General features: G+C 40.8%; 1 protein-coding gene across 1 annotated transcript in view; it reads left to right on the top strand.

Annotated features, from left to right (window-relative positions):
- Positions 1 to 19,789, top strand: part of Impg2 (interphotoreceptor matrix proteoglycan 2) — a 70,095-nt gene that overhangs the window by 42,048 nt on the left and 8,258 nt on the right. The window contains exons 10-14 of the mRNA XM_037209707.1: positions 2,234 to 2,254; positions 11,181 to 11,425; positions 12,928 to 13,013; positions 16,836 to 17,139; positions 18,295 to 19,580. Coding sequence (XP_037065602.1) covers positions 2,234 to 2,254; positions 11,181 to 11,425; positions 12,928 to 13,013; positions 16,836 to 17,139; positions 18,295 to 19,580 — 1,942 coding nt within the window. The remainder of the gene's footprint in view (positions 1 to 2,233; positions 2,255 to 11,180; positions 11,426 to 12,927; positions 13,014 to 16,835; positions 17,140 to 18,294; positions 19,581 to 19,789) is intronic.

Raw genomic sequence — 19,789 nt, 5'->3', positions numbered from 1 at the left:
TCATATATTTTCTTTTTCTTTTCTTCTTTTTGGTTTTTTGAGACAGGGTTTCTCTGCGTAGCTTTGCGCCTTTCCTGGAGCTCACTTGGTAGCCCAGGCTGGCCTTGAACTCACAGAGATCCGCCTGGCTCTGCTCTGCCTCCCGAGTGCTGGGATTAAAGGCGTGCACCACCACCACCACCACCACCACCACCACCACCACCACCACCACCACCACCACCACCACCACCGCCTGGCAGCTCATCACATATTTTCTAACGGCACACGATTGTTAGAGCTGTAACAGTGTTATTTGTGGTAAATGAGTACTTTAACCCTCGTCTTATACAAGCGAAACTGAGTTAATGAGAGTCAGATTAATGCATTCATGGAGATGTAGCTCGGTCTGCAGCTGGACCACAGTAAGCACCCAGGCTTTGTGCTGATGAGCTGTGCAGCTCTCATTTGGCACTGGACCCTGGAGTCAGACTAGAAGCCACTTCAGGCTTTCTCTGCTGTCCATCCTCAGGGCAGACACTTCCAACCCTCTTCTTCCAGAGGGAAAAAAAAACAGGGTAAGGGAATGAACTAGCCTACTGTAGACAAGCAGCTCTCACCTGAGGGTGGAGGAGGGATTTTGGAAATGAAATAGCTCATATTTGAGGGTTTGCTCTCAGCCTCCAGGTGAGAGTCTTCCATTTGGGGGCCGGGCAATAGCTGTTGCCCAGCTGTTGGATAACAGGGACGTAAGTTGGGGCTGTGTTTCATGTTCTCAGTGGGACTTGTGGGGGCAACGATCACAGCAAGAATTTATGCAGCCCTGATAGTCTGCCCGTGTGTGTATGTGTGTGTGTGTGTGTGTTGCCCAGTTTTCTTCTGCTAAAGAAACCAGAACAGAGAAAGTTGAAATCAACCCAAGGGCACGCAGCTACCTAGTGCAGAGCGGCTCTTTCTGTTACACTATCCACTTGACCTCATGCCACCACAGTCCTTCCAGTTGAGCCTCTGCGTTTTCACATAGGCTCCTCCATGATGACCAGAACGAAGGCCTTTGAGGAGCTCACTCATTTGGTAGCCTGGGGCACAACATGGTGGCTGGAGTCATCTTGTCTAGTTTGTCTGCCTGGGAATGCTGCCTATGCACCTTGGGCTGGATGGCTTTGCGTGGATTACTAGATCTTGCCTTTTCCTCTGTATAAAATAAATTTACCTGTGAGTCCTGCTTTATTAAAAATGCTTTTGCAATACTTTGGGTAAATTAGTAGTGTCTTTGTTCTTTAGTCTCTTCACCTGCAAGGTGGATATTAGCAGTCCTTAATGAATCTTAATGAGGATTAAGTGAATGAAATTTTTTTGTAAAATGCTTAGCACAGTTTCAGACATAGGAGAAGTTCTGATTTTTAGAAATTTTTATTATTTTGTGTATATTGCATGTGACTCTGTACCACATTTGTGCACCTTCCTCCCCACCAAGGCTAGAAGAAGTTGTCAGATCCCCTGGGACTAGAGTTACAGACAGTTGTGAGCTGCCATGTTGATGCTGGGGATCCAATTTGGGTCCTTTGGAGGAGCAGTCAGTGCTCTTAACTGCTGAGCATCTTTCCAGACCAAAAAGTTCTCTTTGATGTCTGTTATATAAAATAAACAAAGGCTAAAGCCATGCAATGGACCGTAGGCTAACTGGTCTGCCCTTTACCAATGGTCTTAGTACAGGTGCTTAGTACAGGTTATATAAAATAACAGCTGTGCAATGGACCATAGGCTAACTGGTCTGCCCTTTACTGATGGTCTTAGTACAGGCACTCCTAACTGCTGAGCCATCTCTCTAGCCTGCCATTCCTGATTTTAATGCCAACAACTTAAGTCCTCTGATGATCGGCCAAAAGTTGATCTACAAAGAGATAAATCACATATTTAAGAAATATTTTAGGGTAAATTTAAAAAAAAAACTGTAAAAATCCTTGGCTTTAAGATGGCTTCTTTCTTCACCTTCATTTCCTTTTTTGAGACAGAGTCTTTCTATGTAGGCCTGGCTGTCCTGGAACTCGTTATGTAGACCAATAGGATGGCCTCAAACTCACTTTCTTTTTGTTTTTTAAACTTATAGCACACTGTAGATCTGATTTGGTGTAAGTATTTCCCATAAGAAGACATTTAAATACAATCAGAAGATGTGATTGAACGTGTATAGTGATGAATGATGTGACAAGTATAAAGATTATTGAACTCTAACGGATACTTTTGTCATTTTCAGGTCCCCTAAGGAGAATGGCAGGTAAAGGTCCCTTTCAGTACTTTCTGTGTTGTTCATTGTCCATATCCAGTGCTAGAGTATGGATGAGCATGGCTGAGTTCTCCAGTCTCTCCTAGTCTCATTGTGCCACTGCTTATGGATTAGAAGGTGGCAAACTACAAAGGCCATGATACATATTCTAACCTTTGAAGGTCATGAAGTCCCTATTGCAACTTCTCAATGCCGTTGGGTGAAAATAGACATTGGAAATGCACTGTAAACTAAAGAGGGCAGCTGTTCCCTAGTGAAGCTTGATTTATTCAAGTACACACCTGTAATCTTAGTCCTTAGGCCTAAGGCAGGATGATTGCATGTTCAAAGCCAGCCTGGGTTGCATAGTGAAATTCTCTGTCCAAACAAAAGAAACTTGCCAAGGTGAAAATCATTTTTTAAAAATAATTCATTTATTTTTATTTTACGAGCAGTGATTGGTGTTTTGCCTGCATGTATATCTGTGTGAGGGTGTCAGATTCCCTGGAACTGGAGTTACAGACAGTTATAAGCTGCCGTGTGCTGGGAATTGAACCTGGTTCCTCTGGAAGAGCAGCCAATGTTTTTAACTGCTGAGTGCTGTGGGATGTCTTTCTGTATGCTGTGAGTATGTGTTGCTCTGATTGGTTGATAAATAAAGTCATTTGGCCTATCAAAAGGCAGCTTAGAGGCAGGCAGGAAATCCAGGAGAGAGATAGGAAGAAGAAAGGCAGAGGCAGAGGCAAAGGAGACTCCATCCCGCTGTCCAGGGAACAGCATGTAATGGCACACAGGTAAAGGCACGGAACACGTGGTGTCATATAGATTAATAGAAATGGGCTGAGTTTAGTTATAAGAGCTATCTAGCAAGAAGCCTGCCACATGCCATGTAACTGATAATTAAGTTTACTTGGGTCTGAGTAGCTGCAGGACTGGCTGAAAACCATTTTATGAACACTGAAATAGGAGTTTCATAGACATTATGCTAAGTTCTCTCATAGGCTATAGTTGATAGCTGACTAACTAGTATTTTAAACAAGTTAATTTAAAATAGGAATAAAACTCATTAGCAAACACACTTCAAGTCCTTTGTGCCATTAAATATTCAATCAAATGAACTTTAAGGTGCATTTGATGAAGGTGATAGCATTGAATTTTATGATAGTTCATTTGTAAAAATAACTGTTCTTGAATTTTTAGAAAGCACAATGGAAAGACACAATCAATACTCCTTTTTGAAAGTTACTAGTTTTGTCTATGGATTCTTAATTCTCTAGAAGCCTGGTAAATGCAAATGGATTCTGTGAAGCAAATTCACAGGCTAACTATACAAGTGTTTAGTGACTACAGAAACATTCCTTCATTGTGCAGTCAGCTCAGCATCTTTGGCTTCCATATCTGTGGATTCAACCATGCTCATGAAAACATCACAACAAAAAACAAAAGCAAAGATTATAAAGACTGTTGTCTGTAGTGAATGTATGCAGACTTTTTGGGTTGTTATTATGCCCCAGATAATAAAGTGTTTCTATATAGCATTTATGTTGAGAAGCATTCTAGAGAGGATTTAAATCATTATTTCTCAACCTGACCCACAGGGGTTACATATCAGATATTTACATTATGATTCATAATAGTAGCAAAATTACAGTTATGAAGTAGCAATGAAATAATTTTATAGTTGGGTCACCACAACATGAAGTATTATATTAAAGGGTCATAGCATTAGAAAGGTAGAGAATCATTGGTCTAAAGTACATAGGAAGATGTAGTGTCTACTCCACTGCATTTGAGGGACTTGGACATCATGGAATTTGGCATACATGGAATGAGGGAGGTTGTAGCAGGAATCTTAAAAGGTCTTATTATTAAGAATGAACCTGGAGCTAGGTATTGGGGTGAATGCTGGAAGATCAGAGAAGCAGAACAAGCCACAGCCACCTCACCTCGCCAATTCCTCAGCTGATCCTGTTTCCTCAAATTGGAAGCCTCTGAGGCCTTATCCAAATGGATTTCAGCTGAACTGCTTCTTGAAAGCTTGAAAGTTTAACCGACCCTAGTTCCTGGTTTTCACGCCTTATATACCTTTCTGCTTTTTGCCATCACTTCCTGGGATTAAAGGCTTACTTCCTGGGATTAAAGGCTCACTTCCTGGGATTAAAGGCACGAGTCACCATGCCTAGCTGTTTCCAGTGTGGCTTTAAACTCACAGAGATTGGGATGAATCTCTGCCTCCCAAGTGATAGGATTAAAGGCGTGTGTGCCACCATTTTCTGGCCTCTGTATCTAGTGGCTGTTCTGTTCTCTGACCCTAGATAAATTTATTAGGGTGCACAATACATTGGGGAACACAATATCACCACAGGAGGTCATTGGAATCAACCCTCAATAAGCACATAGGGTTGACATGAATGTGTTGCTTTGAAAGGATTTTCTGATAGTATTTACAGTATTTTGACAAATACTTATGAAATGCCTTGTTATTGGGCAAACCCCATGCATAGAGAAATAAATAATTTTTGGGTTTTGTCTTTTAGTAATGCATAGGGTGATGATTTTTTTTAAACTTTATCTTCTTTGTGTCCTTGTGGTATAGTAAAATGAGGATTTGTATTTGTTTCCTTTTGGCTAGTGATGACATTTTGTCTTAGAGAGACAGATTGTCTTTTTGGAAGTTACATGACTAGGAGATGTCAGATTTCTTCATCAATCAGAATTTGGATTTCTGTACTTTTTATAATTGTAGCCTGCCCTTCAGTATGTATTATTGCTACAGTGCTGAGGTCTGGACCAGTTCAAGAGATCCAGCAGTTTAGTTACTTCTTCTTAGGGTGATCAGACAGTAGAAACAACCCTAGATCTTGAGGTTACCCCTAGTTTTGAAAGGATAGTAGCCATTGGCTGACTTCTAATACTCCTGTGTACAGCCCAGAAAACAAATAGGAAGTCACTATATTGTTATAGAATGTTAGGTAAGGCACAGTTTCCAAAATTGTGTAGTGTTATCAGGTAGTATCAGTCAATTGGTTGAATTTATTTGTAAACTTGATAAGCTGATGTTCCGAGTTGTGCATGAATGGCCGTGTAGAACAGAAATAAAGAATATACACTCTGTCCTCCTTTGCCACCAGCATTTAGATGCATGCGAAATTTTTGATTTGCCTTTTACTGTGTGCAATCCCCACTTATTACACATACTGAGTAGGACCCATTTGAAAACAATAGATAGTATATCAATCTGGTGAACCCACATCCTAACTTCAGCTTCAAGTGTTGTAAGCATGCACTTTCTTTCTAGAAGAAGCATTACTAGAGAGGCATTGTCTGAGTTCCCCTGAAACACTCTTATTTAACTAGAGTGATCATATATAAAATATGTACACCTAAATAGCTGATCGGAGTATCTGGGCTGAGAGAAGAAGGGCGAACCTCTCCTCCATCTGATTGATACTTAACTGGTGGGTTCCAGGGTGATTCACACTGAAATGTACCGGGTACCACAGTGGTCGGCTACCTCAGGTTACTGAATGTGGGGCCAGTACTGCTTTCTTCAATCAGAAATGTTCTGTTTACCCCTCTTATGGACTTCCTTGGCCCCTTGAAATTTTAAAAAATGTCCCTCATCCTGAACGGTCTTTGCACTTTATAGCTTGCCAGAATGCAGCCTTCTTAGGTCACAGTGATGTTCTTGGCTTTAAGAATGCATGGTTTCTTGGTACTGCAAATATTTATTTGAGTTCTTATTCCAAGACAAAAGCATGATAATAAATTACAGTATCTTTCTGAGTCATTTTATCTTTCTTAATGAATTTATCTTTACTAGACAAGGTATGTTATAGTAGATATATTATCTTTAGATGAGCAATTCAAATACTGGGGAGGCAAAGTGATATTTTGTCATTAAAGTACAAGGTTGGTAGTCTAACACTTACTTCCTGATTTGCATAGATTTCTCATACAAGAACATTTCTCATGATCTATCCTTTATGTTTAAAGCCATGCGAGGCACATGCTAGGTTTCCAGTAAATAAGTGCTTGAGTATTTTTGCCCAATTTTTCACACAATGAGGAAGTCATTTGAGTTCTTTTAGGAATAGCCTCATCTTCTTCCTCCTCTTCTCCTTTCTTTTCTCCCCCCTTTCTTCATTGTTGCCATTCTTTCCTGTCTTAGAGTCATGCTGACACTAAAAGAAAGTTTAATAGGTTGTACAGATAATGGGAGGAGGAGCCCAGCTTTCTGGCTATGCAGATGTGATCTATCCCACCAGGCTTGCAAAGACTATGAGGCATCCTCATGGAGTTGTGGATGGTCCAGAAACAGTGTCTCTAAATGAATACCAAGACACAAATGTATGAAGAAAATAGACTTTCTCTGCAGGGTCAAAGTTGTTCCTTTTATACTTAGGGACAGAAAATATTTCAGCTGAAGAGATGAGTCCCCATTTAAATGGCAAAAATTCAACTTATCTGTTTATATTAGTGGTAACATCAACCTTTTTGTTGCTACTTTTGGAAGTATTTATTGAGGTACTATGAGCTAGGCATGGTTCTGGATGCTTGGAATGCATTATTCTGATGTTTGGAATAATAATTGTGTCTGTCCAGATGGTGGGAGGGATAGAGCATGATCCTGTTGTCAGTGTGAGAAAGAACACCCCCCCCCCACCCCGAGGAGGTGACATGTAAGCTGAAGCATAAAAGCAATAGGCAGGTGGAGGAGGTGTGTGCATGTATGTTCATGAGCATGATGGTATATGTGGACTGGGAGGAAATAAGCAAAGAGAAGGGAGTGGACAAGCAAAGATCCAAAGGTGATCAGTATGTGGCGCCCATGGTCTGCCAGTATGTCAAAAGACCAGAGGTTCCCAAAGAGCAATTGGGAGTGTGACATGGTAACTTTTGATCAGAAGGTGTCCTCTTATTGTTTGATGCCTTGAAAACATCACATAATTTCTTTCCTTAAAGAGAAGGATCGAAAATTACTCACAGATTAACATTTTAGTCTAAAATATTAAAACGCTTTAGTTGCTTGAGGGATTGAGGAGATGACATTTTCACACATCATAGTAGCTTTCAGTCACATTCACCCCCTTATGCTCTCTTGTCCCCCTCTTATTTCCATTAGCCCCCCTTCTCTATTTACCTAGCTCCCCTTTTACCTTGACGTCTTTTTTATTTGCAATATGGCTGAGGGTCTCTTTATAGGAGTATTGGTTATCACTTTTAAGAGTCCTAAGTTACCCTTTAGAACAGGAAGCTTGTCAGATCTGGGAGGAAAACAATATTGAAAGGACCCAGAATTTCTTTCCCTCAGTGTAATCAACTAGTGTTTTCCTATGTTAATGGTGGGGGTGTTGAAGAGGTCTGGTTGCTTACAGGCATCCCTTATAGACTAGAGTGTCACCTGCACTGCGCAATCAGCACTGGTCTAAACTAGACAGTACTTACAGGAAGGAAAGATTTAAGACCACACTGCATGCTTCCCAGACCACAAAAGACAATTCTTTCCTATTGATCTTTTTAAAATGGGAAATGCACCTACCAACTGTGTGATTTTTGCGTTGGCTAGGTCATGTATTCTTTCCCCATAGGAAAATCCATGAGTTACAATAAAAAAATTTTTTTTTTTTGCAAGCTGAAACTCAGAGGAAGTTGAGTGATGTGAATGAGCGCTATCATCGAACCAGGGCAGTTTGTTATATTTGCCTTTAATCTGTGGGGATGGCTTTAAAGAAGGCCCAATACACCGGTGCCTGTGCAAAAGCACAACTCTCACCTCTAAGAGGATAAGAGAGTTAATTCTGGAGCCAACTATGAGTGGCTCTGTCCTAGGAACACAGGTTCATGTTACGCAAATTCTGTGTTCTGATGTGGTAAAGATTTCATGGAGATTCATGGTAACAGAATAAACAGTATCAGAAGCCATGTTAAGTACAGTGACAGAAACATGGATAGGTGGGCACAGAAGAGCAGGGGATCTCAGCTGTAGTCCTTAGATGGTGTCTGATGGCATTTTTTTTTTCACGACAGTGTTCTCTGTGTAATAGCCCTGGCTGTCCTAGAGCTCTTTTTGCAGACTAGGCTGGCCTCGAACTCACAGAGATCCTCCTGCCTCTGCCTCTCAAGGGCTGGGATTAAGTCTGATGGCAATCTTAGCCTTTGGGTTGTGGAAGCTAGGGGTCTGTTTGCACAATCCAAAGGATTTATCTGAGAGTCACAAAAATGTTAGCTCCCACAGGGAGGATGATAATACATGTCTATTAACGGGACTAAAGATGGCCCAAGATAATTTACCTCTGGTCTTGCAACATCCCAAACTTTCCCATCATTAAAGTCTTAATCAACTTATCTGCCTTTCTAAAGGTTCAGTAAAGGTGATGTTTATTCAGGGAACTCTTTCAGGGAACCTTGTTTCATGCTGGTCAGAAACTTTCCACTGAACATAAATTACTGGCAACCCCTTCCATAGGATCCATAATGCCATCTTCTTTCTGTTGACATTTTTCTTTAGGTATGTAAACAGTTTGAATACTTTTTTCTCCTTATATTCAGATAAGTCTAGATTTCTACTCATATAATAGACACTGGATAACTCTCAGTATGAATTGCCAAGCTGAATATTAGGGCTAGAAAAGAGAGAGGCAGTCATAATAACAAAATTTTTTTATAAGCACATGACAACTCTAATCAAGTAGGCACACACTCTATTATGTATGTATATACTCACACACATATGATATATACATACACACATCTATATATGTGCACACAAATATTTAAGTAATTTCATGGGAAGATGCCGCCTGTTTTTATGTATTGAGTTGGGAGTCATTTGCTGCCAATGGGATGTCTGAAATAAATATTTTCCATTACCCATATGGTTTGAGTGGTGTGTTTTAGGAAGGTAGTTCTTACCTCCAGATGTATCTCGTATACCAGATGTGAAGGCTGTGTGAAGAGACAAGCTGGGGGCCAGCGTGGAGACAGACACAGAGAATGCTGGGTAATAGTTTGGTCATGCTTACTTCAGAATGCAGGTGCTGAAGCAGAAGCCTGACTCTACCATATCTCCACTGCAAATTTTTAAGAAGCCTTTTGACGTCTTTAAAACTTTCATATTGTTTCCTTAACAATATTCTGAAAATGATAAAACTTTTAATAAGCTTATTGTGAAAACTAAATGAGATAAAGGCATAGTGAGTGCCTAGCGTGTTGAGAGCACTTAAAAACTCTTAGTGTTCAGTTGTTAGAGACGCCTGGGTGAGTGAGTGGGCGAGTGACTGTCCAGGAGACATGTTCCCATTGGCTTTCCAACTTTATCGCCTCATATCATTTCTTCAAATGGCTAAGAACATGTAAATCAACACACCAGGAAACAAAAGGAATTTGCTCTCCCTTTTTTATTCCTCCTTCTTTTCATTTGCTTGTACAAAGGCTTAGTGAAAAAGCTTACTTTGTAAATGTTGTTTGTTAGCACGTCCTATTGTTTCATTTAATTCATGAACAAAGGAATCATCAAAAGAAAAGAGATGAAAGAAAAAAGGAGCAAGAAAACCCGTAAGGATTTCCAAGTTAAATATAGAATTAGAAAGTGTCAGAGGGTTGTAAAGAGATCAAAGTCATGTCACAGCGGCCTTTCCAGTTTTGCCCTAGATTTATTGAACTGTAAACTCACTGACCTGCCACTCAGAAGTAGATCTCCTGAAAGAGTCACGTAGCTATCATTCTAGAAAACATTCTAGCCTGCTGTCTTTCTGTCTGTCTATCATCTGTCATCTATCTATATTGGAATAATAAGTTGCTTTATTTTCAAATTTAACTTTTTACCTAAAAGTATGAAAATTTTTTCTCCTCAATAAATAGCTGTGGTTTAGTATCTAACTTTTCTGATAGCAATAATAAGGAAATGTGAGAAAAATTTTATATTCTTTTGGGGAAGTGTTAGAAGTTGTGTGTGTGTGTGTGTGTGTGTGTGTGTGTGTGCGCGCGCGCGCGTGCGCACAATGTATAGATGCAAGGTCAACTTGTGTGAGCTGGTTCTCTCCTTCACACTGTGGGTCCAGGGATTGAACTCAGATCATCAGGCTTGGTGGCAAACTCCTTCATAGGCTAAGCCCTCTAGGCATATCAGGATATCTTCTTTTAAACAGAAAGTACAAACTGTAACAAGACTTGATGCAAGAAACATCTCTCAAAGAGGATAAAGATATAGGTCATTCTGGAGCCATATGTAAATTGACTGTGGTTTTGGTTGCATCACATTCCATGTTCCAACATGACAGTAGTTTCATGAAGTTTTCATAGTATTGGAACAAAGAAAGTCATCAGTTGGCATATTTTTAAAATGCAATGGTGGAAATATCAGGGAGGTGGGTTATGATAAAGTGGGACATCTCTGTTATAGACCCTATATAGATGTTATCTTAGTTTTGAGGTTGGTGGGATCTAGGGGTCTGTTTGTATATTCCCAAGGATTTATCCTAACGGGTGTTAGGTGACACACAGAATTGGACAATAAATGCTTATTAATTTGGCTCTGGACTTGCAACATCCCAGCCTCTCCACATCACTGAGGTTCTAGTTAGTTTACCCGCGTCTATAGTTACATCTACTGTCCAGGAGCTGTTGTTCACATAGGGAAAGCAGGAAGAAGGGAGCTAATGAAAAGAAAGGAGTTGGCTTTGAAAGAAAGGGAAACAGTTCAAACTGTGGGGCATGAAGAGCCTCCGATGCTGTGGTAGGGTTCACTCTGTGGCTTCCTTAATTCTTGTCCTATTATTAGAGCTACGACCCTCCATTTTCTGGGGAGGGGGAGGAGGTTTTGATAGAATCCATGCTTTCTCAGACTCCCTGTCTTGGCCTAATGTTGTCTACAGACCCAAAGCTCCTTTCTTGTGCCATCTTAGCTGGACCGACTCTGTTCTCCTGTCATCCACAGTGGGATAGACGTTCACTATGCAGTTACCTTCAATGGCGAGGCCATCAGCAATACCACCTGGGACCTCATAAGCCTTCACTCCAACAAGGTGGAAAACCATGGCCTGGTAGAGCTGGATGATAAACCCACTGCTGTTTACACAATTAGTAACTTCAGAGATTATATCGCTGAGACGCTGCACCAGAACTTTCTGATGGGAAACTCCTCTTTGAATCCAGACCCCAAGTCTCTGCAGCTTATCAATGGTGAGTTTGAATATCACTCCTGACATCTTTACATAGTTTTCCTTTCTTTTTCAACATGGTATGGTAAAGACTAACCCCGCTAATATATATAGTTCTACACTTTCTAGACTACACAAGACTCCTGATAAATGGAGCTTCATCCCTACAGTCATTTGGGGTAGATCACTTGTAGGCTTCCTGGAATGTATCTCCACAGAAGGTCACAGGGCAGGAAAAGTGGAGAACAGCATGGCTGTTAGGAAGAGTCTGAAGGGATGGGAACGAAATATAAGAAAAGGAAAGCAGAGGCTGAAGATACAAATCACATCAGGCTGTGGTGTTGCGAGGCAACCGCAGCGTGAGCTGCTGAGAAGGCCAGTTGGTTAATAAGGCTTACAAGTCAGCAGAAAAGAAGGAACCATGGGGGAGAGCTAATGCAAGCTGGCTGAAAGAGCCAGATGCCGAGCCCAGAAACCTCAACACTAAGTTTGACCTTCCATAGCTGTGGAGATCCTGTCGTGGGTCATAATGAGCAGATGGAGTTGGGATTGTAAAGGAGAGGGAGACCACTGTGGGTTTGGAGGCTAGAATGGTCTTCCCGTCACCCTGGGGCAAAGCTCGCTTTCTGTGCTGTGCCAGCATCATTCATCAGAGACAGAATTCTAATTTATTTGCCATTATTGTTTATTTTCTGTTTGCTTTGCGATGATGCCTTCACTTATGGGTCCTTTAATCTTTAAAACTTCTAGCATAATGTATTTTACTGAAGTGAGAAAATAGAAAAAATATAAGTTGCTAAAGTGGAAAATGAGAAACATAATGATGTCTTAAATTATTTATTATTTATTATTTATTTATTTATTTATTTATTTATTTATTTATTTATTTATTTGAGTGTGTGCACACCACAGTATATGTATGGAGGTCAGAGGACAATCTGTGGGAGTCTATTCTTTCCTTAAACCATTTGGATCCTGGGGGTTGAACTCAGGTTGTCTGGGCTTGACAGCAGGTACCTTTTCCAATGATTCATTTTTAGAGGAAGAGGGTAAGATACATTAAATGGAACACTCTAATTGATCAAAGAATGATTCATGAGTTATGAATCCCTGAGACCTAGGACATGTTCTGCAACCCTCCAGAATATTTCTGGATAGAAAATTGAAAGTGACATATAAGAAACAAGACCAAGGTGCAGAGAGGAATTAGTTGTTTAAAAGTTAGCTTTTGCCTTATTTGAGCCTGGGCTTCTGAAAGCTCATCCTTTGTGATTGGCTGCCCATTTGCTTTGTGTTACAGATTTCTAAGTTTGGCTTGCCTTTTGTTTCTACTCTAATTCAATCAGGTCAGGGTTTGAAGGACTGAGTTTTGTGAGCACAGCACCTTGTTTAGGCCATGTTAATTTGCTGTGATGCCTGTGGCTTCCTCCTACAGTTGAGTGTGCTGGTGTATGTGGGCTGGTGTATGTGGATCTCAAATACGACAGTGTCTCAAAAGTGATGTTTTATATTGTCTTTCCTCAGTGAGAGGAGTTTTGCTCCCCCAAATAGAAGACATAGTTTGGAACACCCAGAGTTCAAGTCTTCAGGTGACAACACCCGCTATTCTGGTAAGCCACCGTGCCTCGCCCCAGACCGAGCCCTGAAATCCCCCTCCTTTGTAACCTCTGCTGCTTACTTTGGCCTTGAGAATTGACCTCAGCACTCCCATTTCAAATATTCTTTTGCAAATGTCCCTGAATCATTGCTAACAGTGGTCAGCTCAAGGGGACCAAGCGTTGGTTCAGAAACCTTAAGCCTTCCACAGTGGTTAAATGAAGTTTGAATTGCCAAACACCACATGTGGTAGAAAAAGTATCTGTTGCTCATACTTGTTTGAGGTTAATTAAACTGTAAGTGCCCACTGAGTTCTTTTTAAGTTACCCAGAAATAGCTTTTTTTTAAAAAAATTAAATAGCTAAGACTACAAGTCAATGTTTATAAACACAGAGTAGACATTTTTATTTCAAGGATTATATATTCAAGGAAGTCATGCTATGGCAGTAAAATAATGTATGGAAGGGGAAAAGAGTGAAGATATTGACTAGCTGAGAAATAAGAGGCACCCTAAAACTAGTCCTTCTTTTGGGTGAATTTTGTTTATTATTGTCTGATGTGTGTATATCCATAATGTATGTGTGTGTGGGGGGGTGCACATGAAGTGTGGAGGTCAGCAGACCAGAGTTGCTTCTCTCCTTCTGCATTTGTGTGGGGTCAGGCCGCTGAGCTCAGGCTGCAGGCTTGTACAGCGGCATCTTTACCCAGACAGCCATCTCCTCTGCTCACAGCTCTCCTTCTAAATGGGAATGAAGCATTTCCATCTACACATGAACAGAATGGAATGACTCCTCCCTTTTGTTCCTACCCTCCTCTTTCTCCACCACATCTCTATTTTCCATGTCACTGCTAGGGAGATGTCGAGGAGAAAAGACAAGACTTCCTCAAGTGTGGTTGAAGCAGTAGGGTTGACCTACCAAGAACCAGGAGGGCTCCCTGGGTGTGGATGGGTGGTTCAGTGATCTCTTGTTAGCACAGGGACTTGGCGTGGGGTGGGGGGCACTCTCTTCACATCCAGCAGCCACAGATCATGTTCTTGCTTCCTTAAAATGTCTTTTTTGTTCAATACCAGCTGTTTGAAATTGTTGTTTCTTGATATTAGAACTCTAATGGAAAACATTAAAAAAATTGAGATTGACATTGTATCATTTCCCCTTTCCTTTCCTCCCTCAACTCCCCCTCTCCCGCTTTGTACTAACCTCGCGGTCTCTCAAATTCATGGACTCTTTCTTTAGTTGTTGCCTCTCTCTCTCTCTCTCTCTCTCTCTCCCTCGTCTCCTAAATACACAAACACAACTTGCTCAGTCCATAGACTGTTACTTATATGTGTATGTTTTCAGGACAACAATAGAAATTTAGAAAACAAATCCAGTTGATCACTGATCTGTACAGCCATCTGTTTTTACTGGGCAACTTCAAGTGTGGCGTCATCCCCTTTTCAGTGAGTGCTCTATTAGAGAAAGACTGGTTTGAGGATACTGACATCAGATGGCACATTAATTAGGTGTTTGCTTACCCATCCATTCAAATAGATTTAGTTTGTGCTTTTTATGTGCCAGGTACCAGGGAAACTAAACTGAATAAGGTGTGGTCCTCTGCGTGAGAAGTTCGCAGACGGGTGGTAGACAGATTTCTAAACAAATAAGATGACGTACTGTTACGGGCAGTTACCGGAGATGACCACTCAGACACAGAGTAGAGCCAATTAAGTCTTCATTCCACCCAGATGGGACCACACCCAAGTGTTCGGTGGACCAAGGTGTGGCCCTGAGTGTCCAGAACATCGGGATTTTAAAGACAGAGACCTCTTCCAGGTGTCTCGCTCAGCAGCTGCAGGGGCCTTCGCAGAGTAAGCAGTTTGAAGTGAGCAGACCGGTTTTATACAGAAGCTAAGTTAAGCGGCTAGCCAGCGGGAGGGAGATTCTCCACCAACAGGCAGCTAAGATGAACGGTTAGCTGGGGGAGATTCTGCACAAACAAACAGTTTTAACTAAGCCTAAGGTAAGTTAACTAGGACATCCTGACCATTGTTTCATAGAATAGAGTTGGCTAGTTTTCCATGGAATTCTACATCAAAGAGATCAGATTCTAGTTAAACCTGGAAGCGGCTTCAGCGAGAACACAAGATGGAGGAACCTCTGCCCTATCTTCCCCCATCACAATAGCTCCCCCCCTAAAGTCCGTCCAGGGTATAGAGACAGGGTCACCCTCAGTCCCGCTTCTAATCACACCATCCCAGGCTTCTCTAACCACGGGCGAGCTGTGATGGTATTTTTAAAACAATGTTTAAAGATCTGGGGATGACCATAAAGGTCAGTCTATGAAGTGCCTGCCACTCAAACATGAAAAACTTTGGCCACATCCTCAGCATCCACATAAAAATGTGGGTGTGGCCGTGCTCATCTGTAACACTAATGCCAGAACGGGGGTGCAACAGGGTCCCCAGAGCTCTCTAGTCTAGACAATTGAGCTCTAGGTTCAATGAGAAACCATGTTTCACACACTAGAGAGTGATAGAAGATGATACCCAGCACCAACTTCTAGCCTCCGCCTTTCATGTACTCCTAGTCCCAAAGATGCGAACTAGTCATTTGAGATGGCCTCCAGCTTCTCCCTTCACATACACGCACGTGCGCGCGCGCGCGCGCGCGCGCGCGCACACACACACACACACACACATATACATACACATACCCAACACACATACACAGTTACACACACATATACACATACTCACATTCCCCTCATACTGTACATTTTACTCCAACTAACTCAGTTTATTAGAATATTGGACTCCAGAAATGAGAGAGATGGTTCAGCAATTAAGAGCACTTACTACTTCTGCAAGGGACCTAGGTTCAGTTCTTAGCACCTGCATGGCTGCTTACAACTATCCTCAACTCCAGTTCCTAGGGGTCCATTGTCTTCTCCTGACCTCTGTGGGTACCAGGCATGCATTCAGTACACTTACATATATGCAGGCAAAACATTCATACACATAAACTAAAAATAAAGAAATCTTTAAAAAGGACTATTAAATACCATGCTAATGTCCAGCATAGATTAAAATATATAAGCTCCCACCAAATACCATGACTCTTTTACCTATTAACATTTGATTTCTTTTACATAGAGTAGTTTTCATAAGATTAAATAATTAGCATGTTCAAGGGTTGTATCTCTGTCTACTTTCTATTTCTGAAACCAAATGTTGAAGTAATTTTATCATTATATTAATAAAAAGTTGGGAGAAAGAGAAAAGTGTATTTTGTTGTATGCATATATCACTATAAAGTTGGGAGAAAGATATAAATATAAAATTGTTGCATGCAACTATTTCATAGGTACATCTTTTTTATTTGAGACAACCAGTCCACATTGCGATATGGTAACATTTTACATACAAAACAAAGGTCCCTAATTAAACATCTTTCAAAATGATGAATAAAATTGTGAATTATTCCTTCCCACTGTGGGTACTATGCTTAAATCTTTACCAAAAAGTTCCATATATTGCTAACTTCTATGTATTTAAAGTCATTTAAGCCAAACAGATAGAAGGAAATAAAACACCCAAAGCCAGAGAAACAGTATTCTCTCCCATGTATTCCCTTTGTTTGGGGTCTTCTAAATATGGCATTTCACTCAGTCCTTTTCCAGGTGAATTTTAAGAGGCTACGCAGGTTTTCTGCAAATTTTCAAGCTAATAACTAGCTGAACTGGATTGGATTCCAGACTATTTCCTTCAAGAGGTCTTGTGTTTCTCCCATCCAGTATTTCATTTCTATGTGTTTCTTTTCTCTATGATATGATTTAGCCTTTTTCTCCCTCCCCAGGATAATACCCTTCAAACTGAATGGCTCTCAGCAGATGAATCCACCACCACCAATATCTCACCACTTGGTTTCAGCTCTGGTCCTCCCTCGGCCACTGGCAGGGAGCTCCAATCAGAAAGTGCTTTGGGTGATTTAGTGTCGACACCTACATTAGCCTCTCCCTCGAAGGTGGTCCTCAGTTCTTCCCCGGAAGTTTTAGAGGGTAGCAGCTTGACTCTTCATTCTGTTACTCCAGCAGTGCTTCAGAGTGGCTTGCCTGTGGCTTCTGAGGGAAGGACTTCTGGATCTTCCGTATTAGAAGATGGTGAGAAACCTTCATCACTTTTCATGATTCTTAACTGAGTCAGAGGGCAAGGGCTTTGAAGGGATTATATGAAGAGGAAAACATGGTAGCATTCATTAGGGAGGCAATGTCTTGGGAAACATATGTGAGAGAAGAATAAAATCAGATTTAATTAGTCAGACTAGGAAGTGAAAATCATTGTGTCTTAAGAAATGGACTTGGGGGAGTGGGATGGAGATCAATTAAGAGATATTTTGAAGGTCATATTGAAGGATACATAATTAAATTACTATAAGTACTACTAACAAAGAACTCTGTTTGAATGTAGTGAACTGCATCAAAGAAGATTATTCAAGTATATCCTAATAAGATTAATTGTGGGGGAAACTCTAAGGATTTTAGGTTATAGTAATATTGGGAAGAGGAGAATATAAACTAGGAAAGCCACAGAGAAATAGAGAGGTAGAAATAAAATTGTTAATCTTCTAGATCAGTGGTTCTCAACCTGTAGGTTGTGAGAATGACCCTTTCACAGGGGTTAACTAAGACCATCAGAAAACACAGATATTATGATTCATAATACAAGCAAAATTACAATTATAAAGTAGTAATGAAGAGAATTTTATGCTTGGGGGTCACCACAACATGAAGAACTGTATTAAAGGGTTGTTGCATGGGAAGGTTGGGAATAATTCCTCTGAATGTTGTGGGATGGGCTGTATGTGTGAAAGAGAAGATGAATAAAGATATAAATGATGGGTCTAGAATTTTGAACATGAGGGAAATATGAAGGACAAGGACACTAAACATAGAAGAGAAGCAAAAACACAACTTCCAGAAAAGAAATAAACTCCATAAATTTCCAGTGGGTTCAATCTGTATTTTTCAATATGGTTAATTCTTTATTTTCATTGGAAAAAAAGGCAAGAGCTTGAGGATTATTTCAATAATTAAGTCTTTACCTCAGAGAAGTGGATTGTATTTATGAATGCTTGTCCAATACTATGAATTTATCATCGTATCTTTCTGTAGTGTAGCTATTAAGGTCAGCTATTGTCCCTGGTAAGTGGAGAAAATAGATAGCTAGTTTTACTGGAGAACTAGGGTTTCATTTTGTAGATTAACTAATGAAAAACATTAGTTTTTCTTTCTTTCTTTTCTTTTTTTTTTCTTTAGGATTAGCCAGTTTTGAAGAACCAGAAGATGCTTCTGTGGATGTATTGCCTTCAAGCTCATTAATTCAACCTGTGCCAAAAGAAACAGTACCACCTGTGGAAGACTCTGGCATGACTTTCTTGACATCCTCACCACATTTGACCTCTTCTGTCATAGAAGACCTTGCTAAAGACATAACTACACCTTCTGGCTTGGATTCCTTGGCTTCCAAAGTCACAGACCAGCTGCACATGAGCCCATGGTTTCCCGACACCTCTGAAGAAAAGGAGTTCAGTTTTGAAAGTGGTTTGGGCTCTGGGTCTGGGAAAAGTGTGGATATGATTACTTGGCCATGGAGTGAGACTTCATTAGAGAAGACCACTGAAACACTGTCAAAGTCATGGCCTGAAGATGAGTATGAACTCTTGCCAACTGAGGGTATAGAAAAATTACATATAAATGAAAGAGTAGATTCCACAGAACAAATGATTGAACCTTCAGAACATAGGTATAGTGATAGATCCATAAGTTTTACAGAGGAAGAATCCCTTGGTGGATCTACTGTACCCATCTTTGTAGAGTCTGTGACCCAGTCCACATCTCTAATCTTTTCCAAGCACACATCGGATGTACCAGACACTGATTCTTACTCAGTTACTAAAGCACCCTTTTTACTGGTAGCTATGGCAACTTCTGCTTCCACTGAAGAAACAGATGAAGTGAGTACCCCACTCAAGGAAGATACAGTGCAAACAGAGTCATCTAGTCACAAAGGGCCTCACAGTGAGATTTCAGTGGTGAAGCCAGATATGCAGCCTGTGGGGACCGTATTGCCAGAATCAGATATAGTTTGGGCAAGAACTTCTTCCTTGGGGAAATTGTCCAGAGACACATTGGCAAGTACACCAGTAAGCACTGACAGGCTTTGGTTGAAAGCTCCCATGACACAGTCCACTGAATTGCCTCCAACAACCAGCTCCACCCAGCTAGAAGATGAAGTAATAATGGGTGTACAGGATATTTCATTAGAACTAGATCGGATAGGCACAGATTACTATCAGCCTGAGCTAACCCAAGAACAAGATGGCAAGGTTGGAAGCTATGTGGAAATATCTACAAATGTTCACTACACAAAGATGCCTTTTGTGGCTCAGCCCACAAAAGGAAGTGGCTTGAGTCACACCAAGACCTCAGGGACATTGGTGGTTTTCTTTAGCCTCCGAGTGACAAACATGATGTTTTCAGAAGACCTGTTTAATAAAAACTCTTTGGAATATAAAGCCCTGGAGCAAAGGTTCTTAGAACTGGTAAGCACAGAACGTAAAACATTAGCATTAGTGAATATTATATGAATCCCCTCCCCACCCTCAGCACACCGAGTCCAGAGAAGTGGCTTTCCTTGGACATTGATTTTCTGTCATCAGGTAGCATCATGCATGGCTTTGGGGGCACAGGAGAACAATAAGGCAGGTGAATTCAAGAATTGGAAACATAAACATGGCATCAGGGTGATGTG

The sequence above is a fragment of the Peromyscus leucopus genome, chromosome 12 (assembly GCF_004664715.2).
Source record: "Peromyscus leucopus breed LL Stock chromosome 12, UCI_PerLeu_2.1, whole genome shotgun sequence".
Classification (NCBI taxonomy): domain Eukaryota; kingdom Metazoa; phylum Chordata; class Mammalia; order Rodentia; family Cricetidae; genus Peromyscus; species Peromyscus leucopus.
Note: the sequence above shows the minus strand (reverse complement) of the source record. Positions and strands in the feature narration are given on the sequence as shown.